This window comes from Erinaceus europaeus, chromosome X (assembly GCF_950295315.1).
Source record: "Erinaceus europaeus chromosome X, mEriEur2.1, whole genome shotgun sequence".
Classification (NCBI taxonomy): domain Eukaryota; kingdom Metazoa; phylum Chordata; class Mammalia; order Eulipotyphla; family Erinaceidae; genus Erinaceus; species Erinaceus europaeus.
Window position 1 is genome coordinate 99597309 of NC_080185.1, and position 17429 is coordinate 99614737.

Genomic DNA, 17429 nt, shown 5'->3' on the forward strand with positions numbered 1-17429 from the left:
AGATGAGATAGTATAATTATATCCTTGGCTCACATCTGTAGAAAGTGGTGTACAGAGGGATGAGTGTAACTCACCCAGAGTCACTCAGCAGGAACTGGTGCTGCTCCAATCTCAGTGTGGGCAGTTTAGTGCAGAGCCCAGAGCACACATCCAGAACGTGAAGGAAGCCAAGGACTGGATGAAAGGCCGACATTTGTCAAGTAGGAAAATGAGGGAGAGAGCTGAACAAAGCTGTGCAGATGCTTTTTTGCCCCTTCCCTGGCGCTCCCTACTAGTCTAGGTCTTCGGAAACTGCCAGTCACATGGGATACTAGCCCCCTCATCTCAGGACAAGTTAGGGGAATGAAAAACACCTGGAGCCAGACCTTCTACCTTCGGCACCCCATAATGATCCTGGGACCATACCCCAGAGGGATAAAGAATAGAGAAGCTTCCAGTGGAGGGAAGGGGACTCGGGACCCTGGTGGTGGGAACTGTATGGAATCATACCCTTGTTATCTTACAATATTTTTAATCATTATTAAATCACTTACATTTTGTTTTAAAAGCTTGGTACTCAATGGGAGACAACAGTGACACTTAACCACACAAGCACAGGAGTTTCTTTATCTCACTGGTCTGTTTTCCCTTCTGTAAAATGGAAATTACTATAGCAATTGTGGCGAAGGACTGTTGTGAGAAGTAAAAGTGATCATGTGTAAGACATTCAGCACACAGTACTTGACTCACCTCAACACTGTCATTTTCTTCTTCCTCTCACAATGACTTCCCAGTAACCTCTCCAGACTCTTTTCTTTTATGTTCCAGAAACACTGGATTACAGGCTGTTCCCTGGTTACAAAATGCCCCCCCCCAAACACACACACACTTTAAAAGTAAATTACAGGTTTACCAGGAACATTCTTTCCAGTGCCTTTACTGGGCAAACACTAAGCCTTCAGATCTCAAACAGTGGCAGACTCTAGGTATATGGAGCCTGAAACTTAAGGCAACATGGTCTGGGGGAAAAGCTTTAAAAAATGATAGAGGGTCACAACATAGCTCACCTAGATAGTGCAACAGCTTCATCTGTGTACCACTCAAGTTTGAGCTAGGTCCCTACTGCACTGGAGGAAGCTTTGGTGTTGTGTTGTCTTCTCCCCACCCACCCGTCTCTGTCTCTCTTTATCTGAAAAAGTCAGATCACATTGGAGAAGCCCCAGTGATGACGAATGAGTGTTATTTTTTAAATGATAGAAATAGCTGAATCCAAAATATGTACAAAACCAAAACATATTCAGAATGAAAGCATAGTAAATTACTGCTGCCTTTGACATTCAAGTCCTTTCCTTCTGTGATCTCATGGAATATGTCACAGAAATGCTTAGTAGTCATGCTCCCAACTGCATTCTAGTTTCTCCTTCCCAGCTATTGAGCTGTCAGAAAAGCCATATTGTATCTTTCTGTTTTTCAGTGTAAAAATGAATCATGACTTTTTTGACAACCCAATAGAATATGTTATAACTTTCAGCATCACTGGGAACCTGAGGTCTTGGATTTATAAACATCAGGGTAAGTTCACCTCTTGTTTCAAGTTTTATCTCACTTTGTCTGTGAATCTTCTCTGAATCTTTAAGATCAGATCTGAGCCTCTAATCTCTGTCCCTAAGACTTGCTGGGCTAGAGTCCCATCATAATTCTTAGCTCTGTGCATTGAAATCACCAGGCGGAATTTCCATCTCTTCAAATAAACGATGAGTTCTGGAAGCAAGGGTGAGGATTTTATTATTTTTATTTTAATTTTTACTCACAAGTCTGTCTTGCAAGCTTAGTCTAGCCCGTCACACAGAGCCATGCTTGAATTATCTGTTGAACTAATGAATAATTATCTGGTTTCCCACCTCTAACCTCTGGGATTCCTGATTCTGCAGAGCTTAGAAGTCTTCTCCTTGTTCCTTCCAGATACCCGCAGTCCCCCAATTTCAATTCAGTAATACTAAAACAATCCCACTAGAGAAGGCATTCTCAGAGGGACAATCACTGTGACTGCCACTATCTAGTCAATGCTGCCTTCTTTCAGAGATTTTGTTAATCAGGCTCATATAATGGAAGATGAGGTAAGTGTGAGATGTTTTAAAAAGAGGGGTTAGGGAGCTTTTGCATTCTTCCCTCAATCAGTTTACCTGCTGCTGCTGCTTATTTCTTATTTTTTTCATATTTCAATTTAATTCCTTTTTTTAAATCTTTATTTCTTGGATAGAGACAGCCAGAAATTCAGAGGGAAATGGGAGGTAGAAAGGGAGAGAGGCTGAGAGACACCTGCAATACTGCTTCACCACTTGCAAAGCTTTCTCCCTGCAGGTGGGGACTGGGGGCTTGAACCCGATCCTTAAGCATTGTAACATGTGTGCTCAACCAGGTGTGCCACCACCCAGCCTCCCTGATTATTATTATTATTATTATAAATGTCAGTGAGGCAATCCAGGTTTTTACACAAATGGCTATTTCCCCCACTCATTGTTGCCAGCAGGATGTCGTGTTTGTGGATATTCTTCCTCCCATAAATCAAGCGATGCTCGCCCCTTTGCCAGCCTCAAGGAGTAAATGTTTGTAACTGAAAGAAACTGTGGCGATTACCTTCTTCCTGACAGAGAGCTTTAGAGATGGAAATATGATTCAACTTCACCCAGTAATAAATCTGAAAAATTATGCTGCAGGTGACAGGTGGCTTCTAGGGAAAATTTCCCACCTGAAATTATAGAAATACCCTCCCCCCAAGAAATTCCCCTCCTACTTTTGGATTTAGTTCTGCAAATGTATGTATGCATGCTTAACCTGGTGAGCCACCGCTAGGCCCCATTTCTCCCTCTCTAGCTCACCTTCCCTCTCAATTTCACTCTGTCTGATCTTAAAAAAAAAAAAAAAGGCAAACACATGCTGGAGTGGTGCTCTTGCTTCTCTCTCTGTCTCTTCTTGTTCTCTACCTCATATGGAATAGGTGAATCTTTATTATTATTATTTTATTTCATTGCCACCAGGATAACTTCTGGGCCTTGGTGGCGGCACAATGAATCTACCGCTGCAAGCAGCCATTTTTCCTTCTCTCTCTCTCTTTCTCTCTCATTAGATAAGACAAAGGGAAACTTAAAGGGGATGGGGCATATAGAGAGGGAGAGAGATAGACAACTGCAGACCTGCTTCACCGCTCGTGAAGCATACCCCTGCAGGTGGGGTGGGGGCTCGAACTCAGGTCCTTGGGCTTGGTAACATGTGGGCTCGAACCCAGCCCCCTGGAACAGATTAATTTTTAACAATATTTTCTTGGGTCAGTGAAACAGCTCACTTAGAGTGCTGCTTTGCCATGTACATGACCCAGGTTTGATCCTGACTCTCATCACATTGAAACAAGCTTTGGTACTATGGCCTCTTTCACCCCCACTTTCTGCCGGTCTCTACCTGAAAATAAAACATTTTCTCACATCTTGCACCAAGCTGGAAATGAAAGAAGTCAAATGATCTGTGTGTGAACAGCCCTCATTTTAACAGGGAAAGTATATACTACAAGTACACGTAAGAAAACATTCCTGCAGAGAATAAATCTTCTAAGGTATAGCTCCTAGCATTTTCAAACACAAAGACTATCTATTAAGGTCACCTCCCATATGCTAGTAGTTGAATCTCTAATACACATTCTGGAGACTAATGATAATGTTACTTTAAATATATTGGCACTTTTAATCAGTCCTGTTCTATCTTTCACAACAGATTTGAAAAAATAATTGTATAACTGTGCACTAGACATTTCTGGTTAGTAGACAAACCTTTCTAATTAGAGGAGAGAAACAAAATGGCTCCCCAGTTCTCAGAGGTCCACAGCTCCACAGTTGGGTATCATTGTTCTAAAAAATCTCTGCCACTTCACTTTAGAAGTTCACCTTGTTGTGAGGTGACACCAGGGAACCACTCTCATCTCCACTCGGGTGGGGGTGGCAGGGATCTTGTAGCATCACTCTAAAATAGAATTTCTAAATCTTGTTTGGTGTCTTGAGTGCTGTTGCTCTTGAAAACCTGACTCATTAACTATAGAGTTTAGGTAATTAAAACAGGAAGCCGACTGATAAGAAATTAAACCAGTATGCATAATGCAGATGTCTAAGGAGGATGCTATTCCCAGGGCTCTAGGAAGCAGGCTAATCAGGTTTCAATCAGGAACTCATCAGAGAGAGAGAGGGAGAGAGGGAGAGAGAGGGAGAGAGAGGGAGAGAGAGGGAGAGAGAGGGAGAGAGAAGGAAAGAGAGGGAGAGAGAAGGAAAGAGGGAGAGAGAGGGAGGGAGGAAGGAAGAGTGAGTGAGTGAGAGAGAGAGAGAGAAAGGAAAGATATAAATCAATTTATGGTGGGAGGCAAGGAGGAAGCAAAAGCACAGGCAAAATTGCAAAATCTATCTGGGAGAATCTCCTTGAGTGGAGGCAACCTGAAAACTCACTCACAGGGCAGGTGCTACAGTGGAGTCTGAGCAGGGACTTGTTACAAAGAGATGCTACTGCATGCCTACCCACTCCCCAAAGATGCTCTGGATTCTCAAACCTGCTTAAGTCAATGCTTTCTTTTTCTTTCCCAATATTTTCTTTCCTTCTTTCTTTCTTTCTTTCTTTCTTTCTTTCTTTCTTTCTTTCTTTCTTTCTTTCTTTCTTTCTTTCTTTCTTTCCTCTTTTGTTTGTTGCCCTTTTTTATTGTTGTTGTAGTTGTTGTTGATATCTTCGTTGTTGGATAGGACAAAGAGAAATGGAGAGAGGAGGGGAAGACAGAGAGGGGGAGAGAAAGATAGACACCTGCAGACCTGCTTCTCCACCTGTGAAGCGACTCCCCTGCAGGTGGGGAGCCGGGGCTCGAACTGGGATCCTTACGCTGGTCCTTGCACTTCGTGTCATGTGCATTTAACCTGCTGCGCTACCACCTGACCCCAAGTCAATGTTTTAAGACTTCATAGGCCTAACAGTTTTGCAGAGAAACAACCATAGAAAACAGGACAAGCAGGAATGAGATATTAAGGATTTTTTCTTTTTGCATTCTAGGAAAGAAGGAGTCTGAGATGTGTCTGAATTCCCAGTTCTATACAAATATCTGCTGCTTTAAAGTGTCTTTTTCTTTTTTAAAATAAAAAAATAAATTATTTTTTATTTATTGGATAGAGACAAGAGGGAAGGGGAGATAGGGAGGAAGAGAGACATTAATAGCACTGCTTCACCACTCACAAAGCTTTCCCCCTGCAGGTGGAGGCCGCGGGCTTGTGCATTGTAACATGTGCGCTCAACCAGGTGCGCCACCACCCGGCCCCCATGAAGTGCCTTTTTCTTAAAAACAGAAAAAGATCAAAGAAATAGTCATTTAAATGCAGTATACAGTTGGCATTTCTGAGCTGGATAGCTGCTTACAGAGCATACAGTCTCCTGGAAGGAGACACCTGCAGAAATATGATCACAACAGAATAACATACACTTCCCTCACGCCCTTCCTAGTCTCTACAAAGTTGATTCCAAACATAAAACAGAGCTGTCAATGGGAAAGAAGAGGGGAGCAAACTAGTTCACTTATTAAATGTCAACTACTTGATGCCTAAAATGAATATTCATCACAGTAATTATCCTTGGGGGCTGGGTAGTGGCGCCCAGCCACTGGTTAAGAGCACCTATTACCAAGCACAAGGACCAGGGTTCGAGACTGTGGTCTCCACCCACAGGGGGAAAGCTTTGTGAGTGGTGAAGCACCTGCACGGGGGAAAGCTTCATGAGAAGTCAAGCAGTGTTACAGGTCTCTCTCTCTCTCTCTCTCTCTCTCTCTCTCTCCCCCCTATCAAATAAAATAAAGTTTAAAAAAGAATGAGATAATTTGTTTAAAAAATTACCCTTTCCCACCTGAAGGGGAGGGGAGCTTCACAAGTGGTGAAGGAAGTGTCTCCCTCCCTCCCTATTTCTCCTAGCCCTCTCAATTTTTCTCTGTTCTATCAGAACAAAGAAACAAAACAAAACAAAACTTAAAAGACTCAAAAAAGAATTACCCATCTGGGTATAAGTTGATGAAAACAGTGTGGAATCCAAACTATAATCATTTAATATGGAGGAGGATCAAGGGATATAACAAAGCAATAAAACAAATATATCAATCTTAAGGTAAGAATAAAAGTAACCATGGTACTTTTTTTTTACAGATTTATTGAGATAGTATGGATCATACAAATGATTGCCTATATTCAAGGTGTAAACATTAATGAGTTTGAACATATGCAAGTATGTTTTCTTCGAATAGCTCTTCAAATCCTGCTGTAGTTTACCTAGTTATCCACAGGTAAATTTATATTTATTCATGACTATTCTGAGAGAGAGAAAGACAGACAGACAGAGAGAGAGAGAGAGAGAGAGACAGAGAGAGAGAGAGACTGAAGCATCCCTGAATGCTGTAGTACTCCCATGAGGTGTACCAGAGACATGAACCTGGGTTGTACACCTGGCAAAGCAGGCGCCTTCTCAGGTGAGCTATCTTGCTGACCCCTATTCATAACTTAAAATAAAGAGAGCCCCACAGAGGAGTATTGAGTAGATTCAGAAGGTTGAAGAAGCTATGTGAATGCAAATGAACTGCTTGACAAAACTCAGGCTCTAAATTTCCCAAATTTAATACTTACACTGTGGTTATATATGAGAAATGTCTTTGTTATTCAGGAAATACACACAGAGGTATTTAGGAATAAAGGCAAGAAAGAGAAAGTGGGGGAGTCGGGCTGTAGTGCAGCGGGCTAAGCGCAGGTGGCGCAAAGCACAAGGACTGGCATAAGGATCCCGGTTCGAACCCCGGCTCCCCACCTGCAGGGGAGTCGCTTCACAGGTGGAGAAGCAGGTCTGAAGGTGTCTATCTTTATCTCCTCCTCTCTGTCTTCCCCTCCTCTCTCCATTTCTCTCTGTCCTATCCAACAACGACAACAACAATAATAACTACAACAATAAAACAACAAGGGCAACAAAAGGGAATAAATAAATAAAATAAATATAAAAAAATTTTTAAAAAAGAAAGAGAAAGTGGAAATGATAAAGCAAACACTGCAAAATATTAATAGATTAATGAATCTAGGTAAAGACTATAAAGGAATCCTTGCACTGGTCCTAAGTTTGAAACTATTTCAAAGTAAGACATTTAAAAATAGATCTCCTTGGGCAGGGGTAGATAGCATAATGGTTATGTAAAGAGATTCTCATGCCTGAGGCTCCGAAGTCCCAGGTTCAACCCCCCACACCACCATCAACCAGAGCTGAGCAGTGCTCTGGTTAAAAAACAAACAAACAAACAAAAAGAATTCCTCCTCCTAAAAATTGATCTCCTCAAATACTCAAATACATCTGATCTCAGTTTTTTGATTTAATACTTTCAAAAGACATCCTGTAACCAAGCCTTTTCATCTTACAAAGTCACCTTTAGAAAAAAGGAATCACTGAAACAGTCCAAGTCTATCTCAAGCTCTAAAGTGGCTCCTTTGCTAATTTTTTTCAACCCATGAATGGACATTTCCGTTTGATTATTTATGTTATTATCAAGTTACTCTTTTGGTATTTTATAAAATATTTTCACCTTTTTCTTTTATTTATCTTATTCATTTCTTTGTTTATACCAGAGCACTGCTCAGCTCTGGCTTATGGTGGTGCAGGGGATTGAATCTGGGACTTCGGAGCCTTGGGCATAAGAGTCTCTTTGCAGAACCATTATGCTATCTACCCTCACTCCATTTTTTAATTTTTCTGATAGAAGACAAGACTAAATCCCAGATTTGTCATGTGTGGTGCTGGGGAAGGGGTCTGGGGACATTCCCACTCAGACATATGCTTTACCCGCTGAGCTAGCTCAGCTCCCTGGCAATACCACTTATATTTGTCTAAGGCTACAGCAACAGTCTTTCTTAATTTTTTTTGCAACAGTCTTTTTTTTTAATACCACAGAGTAGTCACCAAAAAACTACACAAAATCTTAGTATTCAACTTTAACAAATGTAGTAAATGCTCAGAAAATTATCAGATGGGAGAGTCTTGTGGTAAAACTCTCTGAGTTGTCTCCTCCCACAAAAAGAATTTCTCAGTGAGGTTCATAATCACAGTGAAACCATTTTCAAATTTGTTCTTAAACTATTTTCTGAAGTGAAAATAAAAAAGAAAGCCAGGTGAAGACTGTATAAGGATGGAAACACATGGAGAAGTTGAAAAATTAATTTATTATAAGAAGAAACAAACAATATTTATTGGCGTTGACGGTTACAGAGAAGCAGCCTACAAAAAGCTCACATTCACAATTTATTCACTGAGAAGCACTGACACATACAGTCATAGCCACCACACTAATGTCCTAAGGTGGTTTCCAAGGAAATGCTGTATATGACAGTTAAGTCTAATGTTTATTTTCCCATTTACAAGGCTGAAAAATAAGCCCACATTCAATTAAAGTCTAGCAGAATCTGGCATTCAAGGTGTAAACCACAATTAGCAAAAATGTTACTACAGCAATGGAAAAACAATAGCTACAAAAAAATAAATAAATAAACTCACCAGCCACCAAAAGCAATTTATCAGATTTCAGTGAATCCTTTTCTTTTAAATGTCATGTTTTTTGGTGTTAGTTTTTGTGAACAAAGGACGGTGTGAGAAGTGTAACTGCTGAATAAAGATCATATACACTAGCTCTTCCTTAAGGCCAAAAGTCCACATATTCATCCAAGATTCATGTGAATGATGCTACTTGTTTCTTTTCTTCACAGTAAAAATAAATAACAATAACCTGCTCATAGATTTGAACAACTATAACAAGTCCCTAACTATGCATGGCACTTAAAAAATATCTTCAAAGGCTTTTCACACTTATTCAAACTGATCTTTTTGAGAACATTATGAGGTAGGTTGGGCAAGTATCATCCAAGTTTGGCAGGGGAAAAACTGAGGCATATGGCAACTAAGCAACTTGTAGGGCCAGACAGGGACATATCAGTGTCTATACTGTGCTATCTCCAGTAACAAACAGAGAAGTTCTTATTTCAGTATATTATGAGGAATACTTCACCTTCATCTAGTCCATGATAGCAACTCAGAGCAGCTGTCATGACAAGTTATGGCATATAATTAATTAGATAACGCACTCAGTTTTTTAAAAATGAAGACTATAACTGGAAACCACAGTTTAGTTCTCATGAGGGAATTTGCTGCTTTCTTTTTAAGGTAAACTAGTTCTTCAGTCAAAAGTTAACACATTTCACTTCATAGGTATAAAACAATTCTAAAACAAAAACTCTCAGTTCACCATTAATTATATTTTCACTATGTAGAAAAAAATGATTTTCACCTCCAGAGTGAATGGACATACAATACAAGATTCAATGTATTATCAAAGTCAAAGATGACAAAAGGTACGATTTAATTTCCAAACCTCTTTGCCCTTTGAAATGTGTGACTTATGGGATGTCTGACAGATCATCACTGCTATTTTTGTTTGAGTTTACTCATGATGAGTACCTATCTTCTACATTAAAATGACTTAAACTGTATTGAAAGCTTCAAGTTTTATAATGGTTCTTGAGAGAGGTTCCAAATCAAGTCTGTCCACCCTGTCAGGAGGACTACTTAGACTGTCACTCTTGATGGGTCTGCAGTGTTCAGTGTAGCCAGTGACAGGTCACTTGTTTTCAAATATCTCATTATTTAAAGTTTCACAGTAAACATAATGGCTCCAGAGCTAGGTATTTCCCCCAAGACATTTTAATGAAACACATGGTTTCAGAATAAAGGAGAGAGCATATTGTAGACATGAGAGTGCAGGAGAATAAAATTGGATATTTTGTTCAAATTTGCTCACAGTCATGCCAAAACAAAACACATTCAGTTAAAATATTCTGGTTATTTCACTTCTTTATCTAGTTAAAAAATATCTTAAGTCAATCACTAATTGAGGACAGAGATACAGAGTGAGAAAAGTTCTTTTCTTTCAAATAATGAAAATTAAACTGCCATAATTATATACCTGTGCTAGGTGAGAGACTTCTGTGGAGTTTTTTAGAAAATAACACAGTAACCAAAACAAACCAACAGACAATGAAAAGAGGGAGAGGCGTCTATTGGTTTTATTTTCTTCTTAAGAAGGCAAACCCATGCAAATTGTACTATAAAATTCTCGAATTAACAGGACAGGACTGACTCATGAAGAGGATTAAATCTACCCTATAGTAGATTCACACTTTCAATTACCCCCTGAAGGTAAGAATTCTGCTTATAAAAGTCCACAGAATTTTGATATTTCAACAGCCCACTTGATCCAGGAATTTCTTCAACATACTAAAGGAACATAATTTTCTTAAGATTTTTAGACTTTCATAACCAAATTTAGAATTTAATTTTTCATGCATGGAATCTTGTGAATAAAGTCTCAATACCCAGACTTTTGTACAGTTAGAGATAGCAGACCAAAGCAGCTACAGCTGGAGATGAAAAGGGAAGAGCTGTCTATTCAAAAAGTAACTTAAACTTCCTCTGAAAACCCTGATGTGAACGTTACTGCTGAACAGTTGTCTCTGTTCATCGGAAGAGACAGCTCTTGGGTGGCAACTATGTTCAGGAATAATAAAATATCAGGTTACATAGACCGGCAATCCAGAAAACTAGAAAAGAACAAAGCTCCTGGCCTCATTCTACCTGGTGGATCTAGCCAACTGAACACAGATACCATGATATCTGTGAAAAGGTTAGTAACATCTGGGAATCATGATCAATTGTGAATGATGCTTCCTCTCTGATATTTAGACTTGCCTGACTTCTACTCATAGTTGCCACACACCCAAGAGCTCTTTAAAGAGGAACAACTTATAAGGGGTTGAGCCTAACTTCCTGCTTTGCTAACTTTCCAGAGCCTCTCACTTATACAAAGGACAAGGATCAACCTAGAAAGTAAAATGTGAGAAAAGATACTCTAGACTTTTAAGTATAGCAGAGCTCCTCAGGACTCAAGGACTGGGTGGGCGCAGCACTTAGGCTACTGCTAGATTCCTTATTTTTATCTTCAGGTGGCCTTAGACCTATAGACTCAGAGGATCTGTTCCACTTGCAATTACAGCAAATACACCTTATGCATTCCTGAAGGCCTTCAGAAACAGAGGAGGAAAAGAGTCTTTTACAAGGGTGGAAGAACTGATAGAACACTAGCATGAATAGAATAGCTGTGCAATACCCAACGAGCAGCTGCAGAATCAACAGAGGTGCACACACATACATATAGATGTCAGTCTTGTAAAGATACCATGCAAGGAGAAGAAAGGCATTCTCAATGAATCTCACCATGTAGTGCATCACAAGCTGGTACCAGTTCTGGGACTTGCTAATGAGGTCAGGATTGTTGATTTGTAGCTGCACAGCTGACCAGCAGAACATGTTGATACCAGCATAAAGTAAGGTGAGGAAGCAGAGCACGATGGTGGTGCCCACCCGACTGAGGGCCTTCTCGATGTTCTCAGGGAATGGGGAACCACTGCACCAGAAGACGATCCAGGGGTACAAGAAGAAGATGAAGAAATTGATGAGTATCGCTATCACCACCCAGGCCTTTAGGACGGAGGTAAAGAGGACCAAGACCACAACTCGAGTGGCAATCTCAAAGCTCCTCCAGAGGAAAATAATGAGATAAGCCAGAGGCTTCACTTTGACCTCATAGTCATCATACTTGATCTTGATGGCTAGGATGTTACAGCGCAAAGCTCCATACACAATGGACAACAGGGAAAGAACCATGCAGAAACCTGGGAGAGAAGAGAAAGAATATTGTCAAAACAGCCTGGAGATTCATCAGAACACTAGAAATGGACCTACCTTATGACCCAGCAATCCCTTTCCTGGGGATATACCCATGGAAAACAGACACCGATCTGAAAAGACCTATGCACACCTATGTTCGTAGCAGCACAGTTTGTAATAGACCAAACTTGGAAGCAGCCCAGATGTATATACATATATAAATACTATGCAGCTGTTAAAAAGGTCATCCGTTGCAATATCTTGGACTGAGCTTGAAGGTAATCATGTTAAGCGAGACAAGCCTGAAAGAGAAGGACCAATACCAAATGATCTCACTTTTAAGTGCATCTTAAGAAGAACGACCAGTAAGAGAAACATAAGGTGAAACTTGGACTGGGTATGATGTATTGCACCAAAGCAAAGGGCTCCAGTGAAGGAGAGAAAGGTACAGGATGAAGGGACATTGAAGTCATGGTGTAAGATAAAGTAGAGGGTCTTTGGTTGGGGGAGCGAGTGTCTCCCAGACACCTATCAAGTGGAGATGAGAGGTTGTGCCTATGTGTTAAAGGTTTTACTGAAATTCATTAACCCCAAAATAAAAAAAAGAATATTGTCAAGTCTCTCCTCTACCAATAATCCTACTGTGGTAGACCCTGTATTTACAAGCTCACTGTGCCTGAAGGCTTTTCCCATGACTGCAGAAGGGCCCTCTGCCCAGATGCTTAGCAGGCTGAAATGCCAGGGATTTTGAGAGGAAGAGCTCTCAAAAGTCCTAATTCTATCTCTGATAAGAGCTGGAATAGAAATGCCCTAGTTCCCCCATGTCTTGGATGGAATAACTTGGGACACATGTTCTTTATTCACCAGTGTTTTCCCACCAGATTAACAACTAGTCACTCACTGTGACAGTTATCTCTTTATGGCTGATCTCCTTTCCCCATCTTATTTCCATTCTCCAAGGCTCCTCATAACTTTTTCTAAAAACACATGCACTCACATCCTTGGCTCATTGTCTGAAAATCTGTTTCATGGTCTACTCAAATGACAGCACCTTCCTGACCACATCTTGGGTTGTCTGAATAAAGAGTCGTTCACATGGTATGAATTCTTGACTCAACTAGTTCTCAAGTTTCTGAGGAGTTAAGAGGGACCAAACCAGAGTTTCTATTTCTTTTTCTTGCCACAAGCATTACTAATGGGCCTTAGAACCAGCAAAATGACTCCACCACTCGCAGTGGCCACTTTTTAATTTTTTCCCTTCCTTTTCTTATAGACACAGAAAGAAGTAGAGAAAGGGGGGCAGAGGGAGAAGGAGAGAGAATTAGAGACAACTGCAGCACTGCTCCACCACTTGTGAATTCTCACCTCTGCAGGTGGGAACCAGGAACCTGAAGCCAAGTCCTTGCACATGGTGATGTATGAGCTCTATCAAGTGCTCCACTGCCTGGTCCTGCCAGACAGATCTTGATGCCCCTCACCGTATACCAATATTAGGTAAACAAACATAATTTTATAAACAATATTAGGTAAACAAACATGGATTTCTCAGTGAGTTCCTCTCTATCTGAAGGGTTATTTATTTCTTTATGTTGAAGACCCAGACTTTAATGTGATCTTTGTCCTTCCAGATCAACTCTTCCATTTAGATAGCTATAGCGACATGGAGAGACACCATAGTGTCAGAGCTTCCCTCAGTGCCATGGCACCTCTCATGTGGTGTTGGGGCTCAAACACAGGCTGTGTACATGGCAAGGCATTTGCCCTACCAACTGAGCTATTTTAACAGCTTTCTAAAGGATCTTCTGGAGGCCTACCAGTGGCACACCTGGTTAAGTGCATATAGTATTAAGCACAAGGACCTGCGCAAGGATCCGGGTTTGAGCCCCCGGCTCCCCACCTTCAGGGGAGGGGGGCTCACTCTCCCTCTTTATCTCCCTCACCTCTCTCTATTTATCTCTGTCCTATCCAATAACAATAACAACAACAGAAAAGGAAAAAACTGGCCATCAGGAGCAGTGGATTCTTAGTGCAGGCACCAAGCCCCAGTGATAACCCTGGAGGCAAAAAACAAAAAATAAAACAAAACAAAAAAACACTAGTCTTAGTGTTTGGAGAAGTCTCAATTCTAGCTTCTTCTTCTTTTTTTTTTTTAAAGTAATTTATAGATAACGGATTTATTCAATTTATATGAAGAAGTAATTTTTTGGGGGGTGGGGAGGGAGGGAGGGAGGGTAGGGAGGGACCATGATGAGACTCATTCAAATGGAGAAGTGTAATGTGTCCCAGAGCATAACACTGTTGGTTGGGAATTCTATTTTCTAAAAAAAAAAAAAGTACTGTCTGTGAGTCTAGAAAACGTGGTGAAAGTAGAATATGATCACTCACTACAGGCTCTGCCTCCTTCAACACTGGAACAAAATGGTATGGGCAGCAGGACTTGGGCTCTAATTATGATTTTACTCTTGTTGCATCAGTCTAGACTGGGGAAATGGCCATCTCTTTGCATTGTTCCCTCCCCCAAAAAGAAGAGGTGAGAAAATGCTATGTCTATGTATCATAATAGGATCTACCTAAATGTATAATTTTAAATGCATGATAACAAACAGTTTTCTTCTTATTTAAATTCTGACTCAATGGAAAAACACCTATATTTACTGAGTATAAAACCTCCAATGCCCCAAGCGCAAGGACCGGTGTAAGGATCCCGGTTTGAGCCCTGGCTCCCCACCTGCAAGGGGGTTGCTTCACAAGCGGTGAAGCAGGTCTGCAGGTGTCTCTATCTTTCTCTTCCCCTCCTCTCTCCATTTCTCTGTCCTAACAACGCCGACATCAATAACAACAATATAATAACTACAACAACAATAAAAACCAACAAGGGCAACAAAAGGGAAAATAAATAAATAAATATAAAAAATATTTTAAAAACCCTCCAATGCTATGGTTAAGTATTTGGCTGAAAGAAGCTCAATTTTACTTAAAGCATCATTTTTCTTTATAGCCTTTTGATACTGATTTAAATCATTGATATAACTTACTGGGGAAAAAGTCATTTGTTAATCAAATCTTTAAAAAATATAAATTTCTATCACAGAAATAGATTTGGAAGTAATTGGACTGAATTATTTTTCCTGAGAGACAAATTCAGAGGAAAACTGTAAAGCAGTACATATGGGTGATTTATTTTTATATGTGCAGTTATAACATAAAATTTCAACACCCTAAGGATATAGCATTGAATCCTTCTTCTTTTAGTCTTTATGCTTTTTCCACTATAAGAAAAGTTCTTCAACTGCAGAAGATGAGCTGAGCATATATAATTAAAATGTAAATTACAAATTCACACACATGCAGTATTTATATTGTTATATTTATAGTGCTTTAGTTCTAAATTATTTGTTACTTTTCACAACAAAATGACCCAAATAAATTTTAAGCAGCTATCTATTTTTCTTTTGTTAGGTCAATTATTCTCAAATTACATCTTTTTCTCTATCAAGAACATTAGCCAATTATTATCCCCCAATTGGCACTTAGTAGCAATCAACCACTGAAGCTTTTTGCAAAGACATTATCTTGTAGTCACTGACTTAAATCATCACTCCCACTGCAGAGTGCAGAGTGCTTACTGCAAAATGTCACAGATGGGAAAAAGAAGCTTGTATAAAATGCTTGGATTGTATATTTCTACCTTGAGAATTAAGTTGTTATCTAATAAGTGGATAAGGATGACTTTCATGTAAATACTCAGGTATTCTGACTTAAATGGAGGAGCATTCTTTGACACCATTTTCCAACCTTATTTTCCTATAGTCAACACACAAGGGGACCAGTGGGCAGTCTCGTCCACTAAAGTGGAACGTCATAGAGGTCTGACATCCCCTAACAACATTACTCTTATTTTCTATGAATGTGTGGAGGGGACACCTTGTTGTTTTCATCTTTTATTAGAAGGGAAGACATAAATTTAGGTAGAGATGAAAAGGTTCTGACAATTTTTCAAACCCTTTCCTCCCACTCAATTCTAGACAAATGAATGCCTTCCAAATGAGATTTCTTCCCATTTCACAAGTAAATTGTTTTTAGACATGCATTTGTTCATTTCCTGACTTGACATATATATTTGTCTTCAGGGTTATCGCTGGCTCCTGGTGCCCCCCATTTTATTGGATAGAACAGAGAGAAACTGAGAAGGTAGGGGGACATAGAGAGAAAGAGAAAAAAGAGAGACTTTTGTAGATTTGCTTCACCGCTTGTGAAATGTCTCCCCCTGCAAGGGAACTGGAAGCTTCAGCCCAGATGCTGCATGGGTCCTTGCGCTTAGTAGTATGTGCGCTTAACCAGGTGCGCTACTGCCGGCCCCCTTAAAGTTTTTCACCACAGCACTGTTCAGCTCTGGTTTATGGTGGTGCAGGGGACTGAATTTAGGTCTTTGGAGCCTCAGGCATGAGTCTCTTTGCAGAACCATTATGCTATCTATCCTCACCTGATATGAAAAATTTAATAACCTATGTTAAGTGATGGAAAATGTCTTATTACATCGAACTCCTTTTTGTTGTTGGGGATGGTGGTCAAGAAATTCAATTTCTCTGCTGCTTTGGAGAAATAACAAATGTCACTTCCAACACGGAAGATGGAAAATGGTTGTTGTTTCTGCACTATAACTACTTTCTATGGACACTCAATCTTCAATAAATGACTGAATTCACAAATTTCTTAGGTGGGATACATTTTTTAATTTAAAAATGTGAGTAACTTTAAGGGAGAAGTGAGGCAGTCAGAGGGAAATGGAGTACAATGACAAAGGGGAACTGGGAGAGGTAACAAAGTAAGCTCCAAGAGATTGGAATTTTAACCAAATTTGGGGGTTGGGGTATTAATGCAATGTTTGAAGCTCATCAGAGATCTAATGAGGTAGTGAATATTCCTGAGACCAAGCTCTTAGAAGAAATAAAATTCTGAGCTTTCTATTCACTTCAAGCATTGCTTATATGACAGTGGTAACTAAGAGACTAAGAAAAACTAGCATGATGCCGACCAGACTTCCCTGGACAGACAACCCCACCAATGTGTCCTGGAACTCCGCTTCCCCAGAGCCCTGCCCCACTAGGGAAAGAGAGACAGGCTGGGAGTATGGATCGACCTATCAACGCCCATGTTCAGTGGAGAAGCAATTACAGAAGCCAGACCTTCCACCTTCTGCATCTTACAATGACCTTGGGTCCATACTCCCAGAGGGTTAAAGAATAAGAAAGCTAACAGGGGAGGAGATGGGATATGGAGTTCCGGTGGTGGGAATTGTGTGGAGTTGTACCCTTTTTATCCTATGGTTTAGTCAATGTTTCCTTTTTACAAATAAAAAATTAAAAAAAGAAAACAAAACAAACAACTTCATAAATATCATTTTGAAAATCAAATCTTATTGCATTATGTATTAAAAAAAGAAATTTGAGTGCAGTTTTCAGGTATTTCTCCAAGCTGATGAGTGTGGAAGCATAACTGATAATGAAGCCCCAAAATGTTTCTGGTAAACACCTCAAGTTTTCTGGTGGGAACTGCCTGGGCCCTGTAAGTGCTGATTTTTAATTTAATTAATTAATTTTGTGCCACCAGGGTTTGGTTGCGCCTGCCCACCTGTAGAACTCCAC

General features: G+C 40.1%; 2 protein-coding genes across 2 annotated transcripts in view; both read right to left on the reverse strand.

Annotated features, from left to right (window-relative positions):
• LOC103113644 (cytochrome b-245 heavy chain) overlaps positions 1-17429 on the reverse strand; it is a 134037-nt gene that overhangs the window by 80996 nt on the left and 35612 nt on the right. The gene's annotated exons all lie outside the window — the stretch shown is intronic.
• XK (X-linked Kx blood group antigen, Kell and VPS13A binding protein) overlaps positions 8213-17429 on the reverse strand; it is a 53046-nt gene continuing 43829 nt past the window's right edge. Inside the window, exon 3 of the mRNA XM_007523223.3 lies at positions 8213-11789. Coding sequence (XP_007523285.1) covers positions 10975-11789 — 815 coding nt within the window. The 3' untranslated portion in view covers positions 8213-10974. The remainder of the gene's footprint in view (positions 11790-17429) is intronic.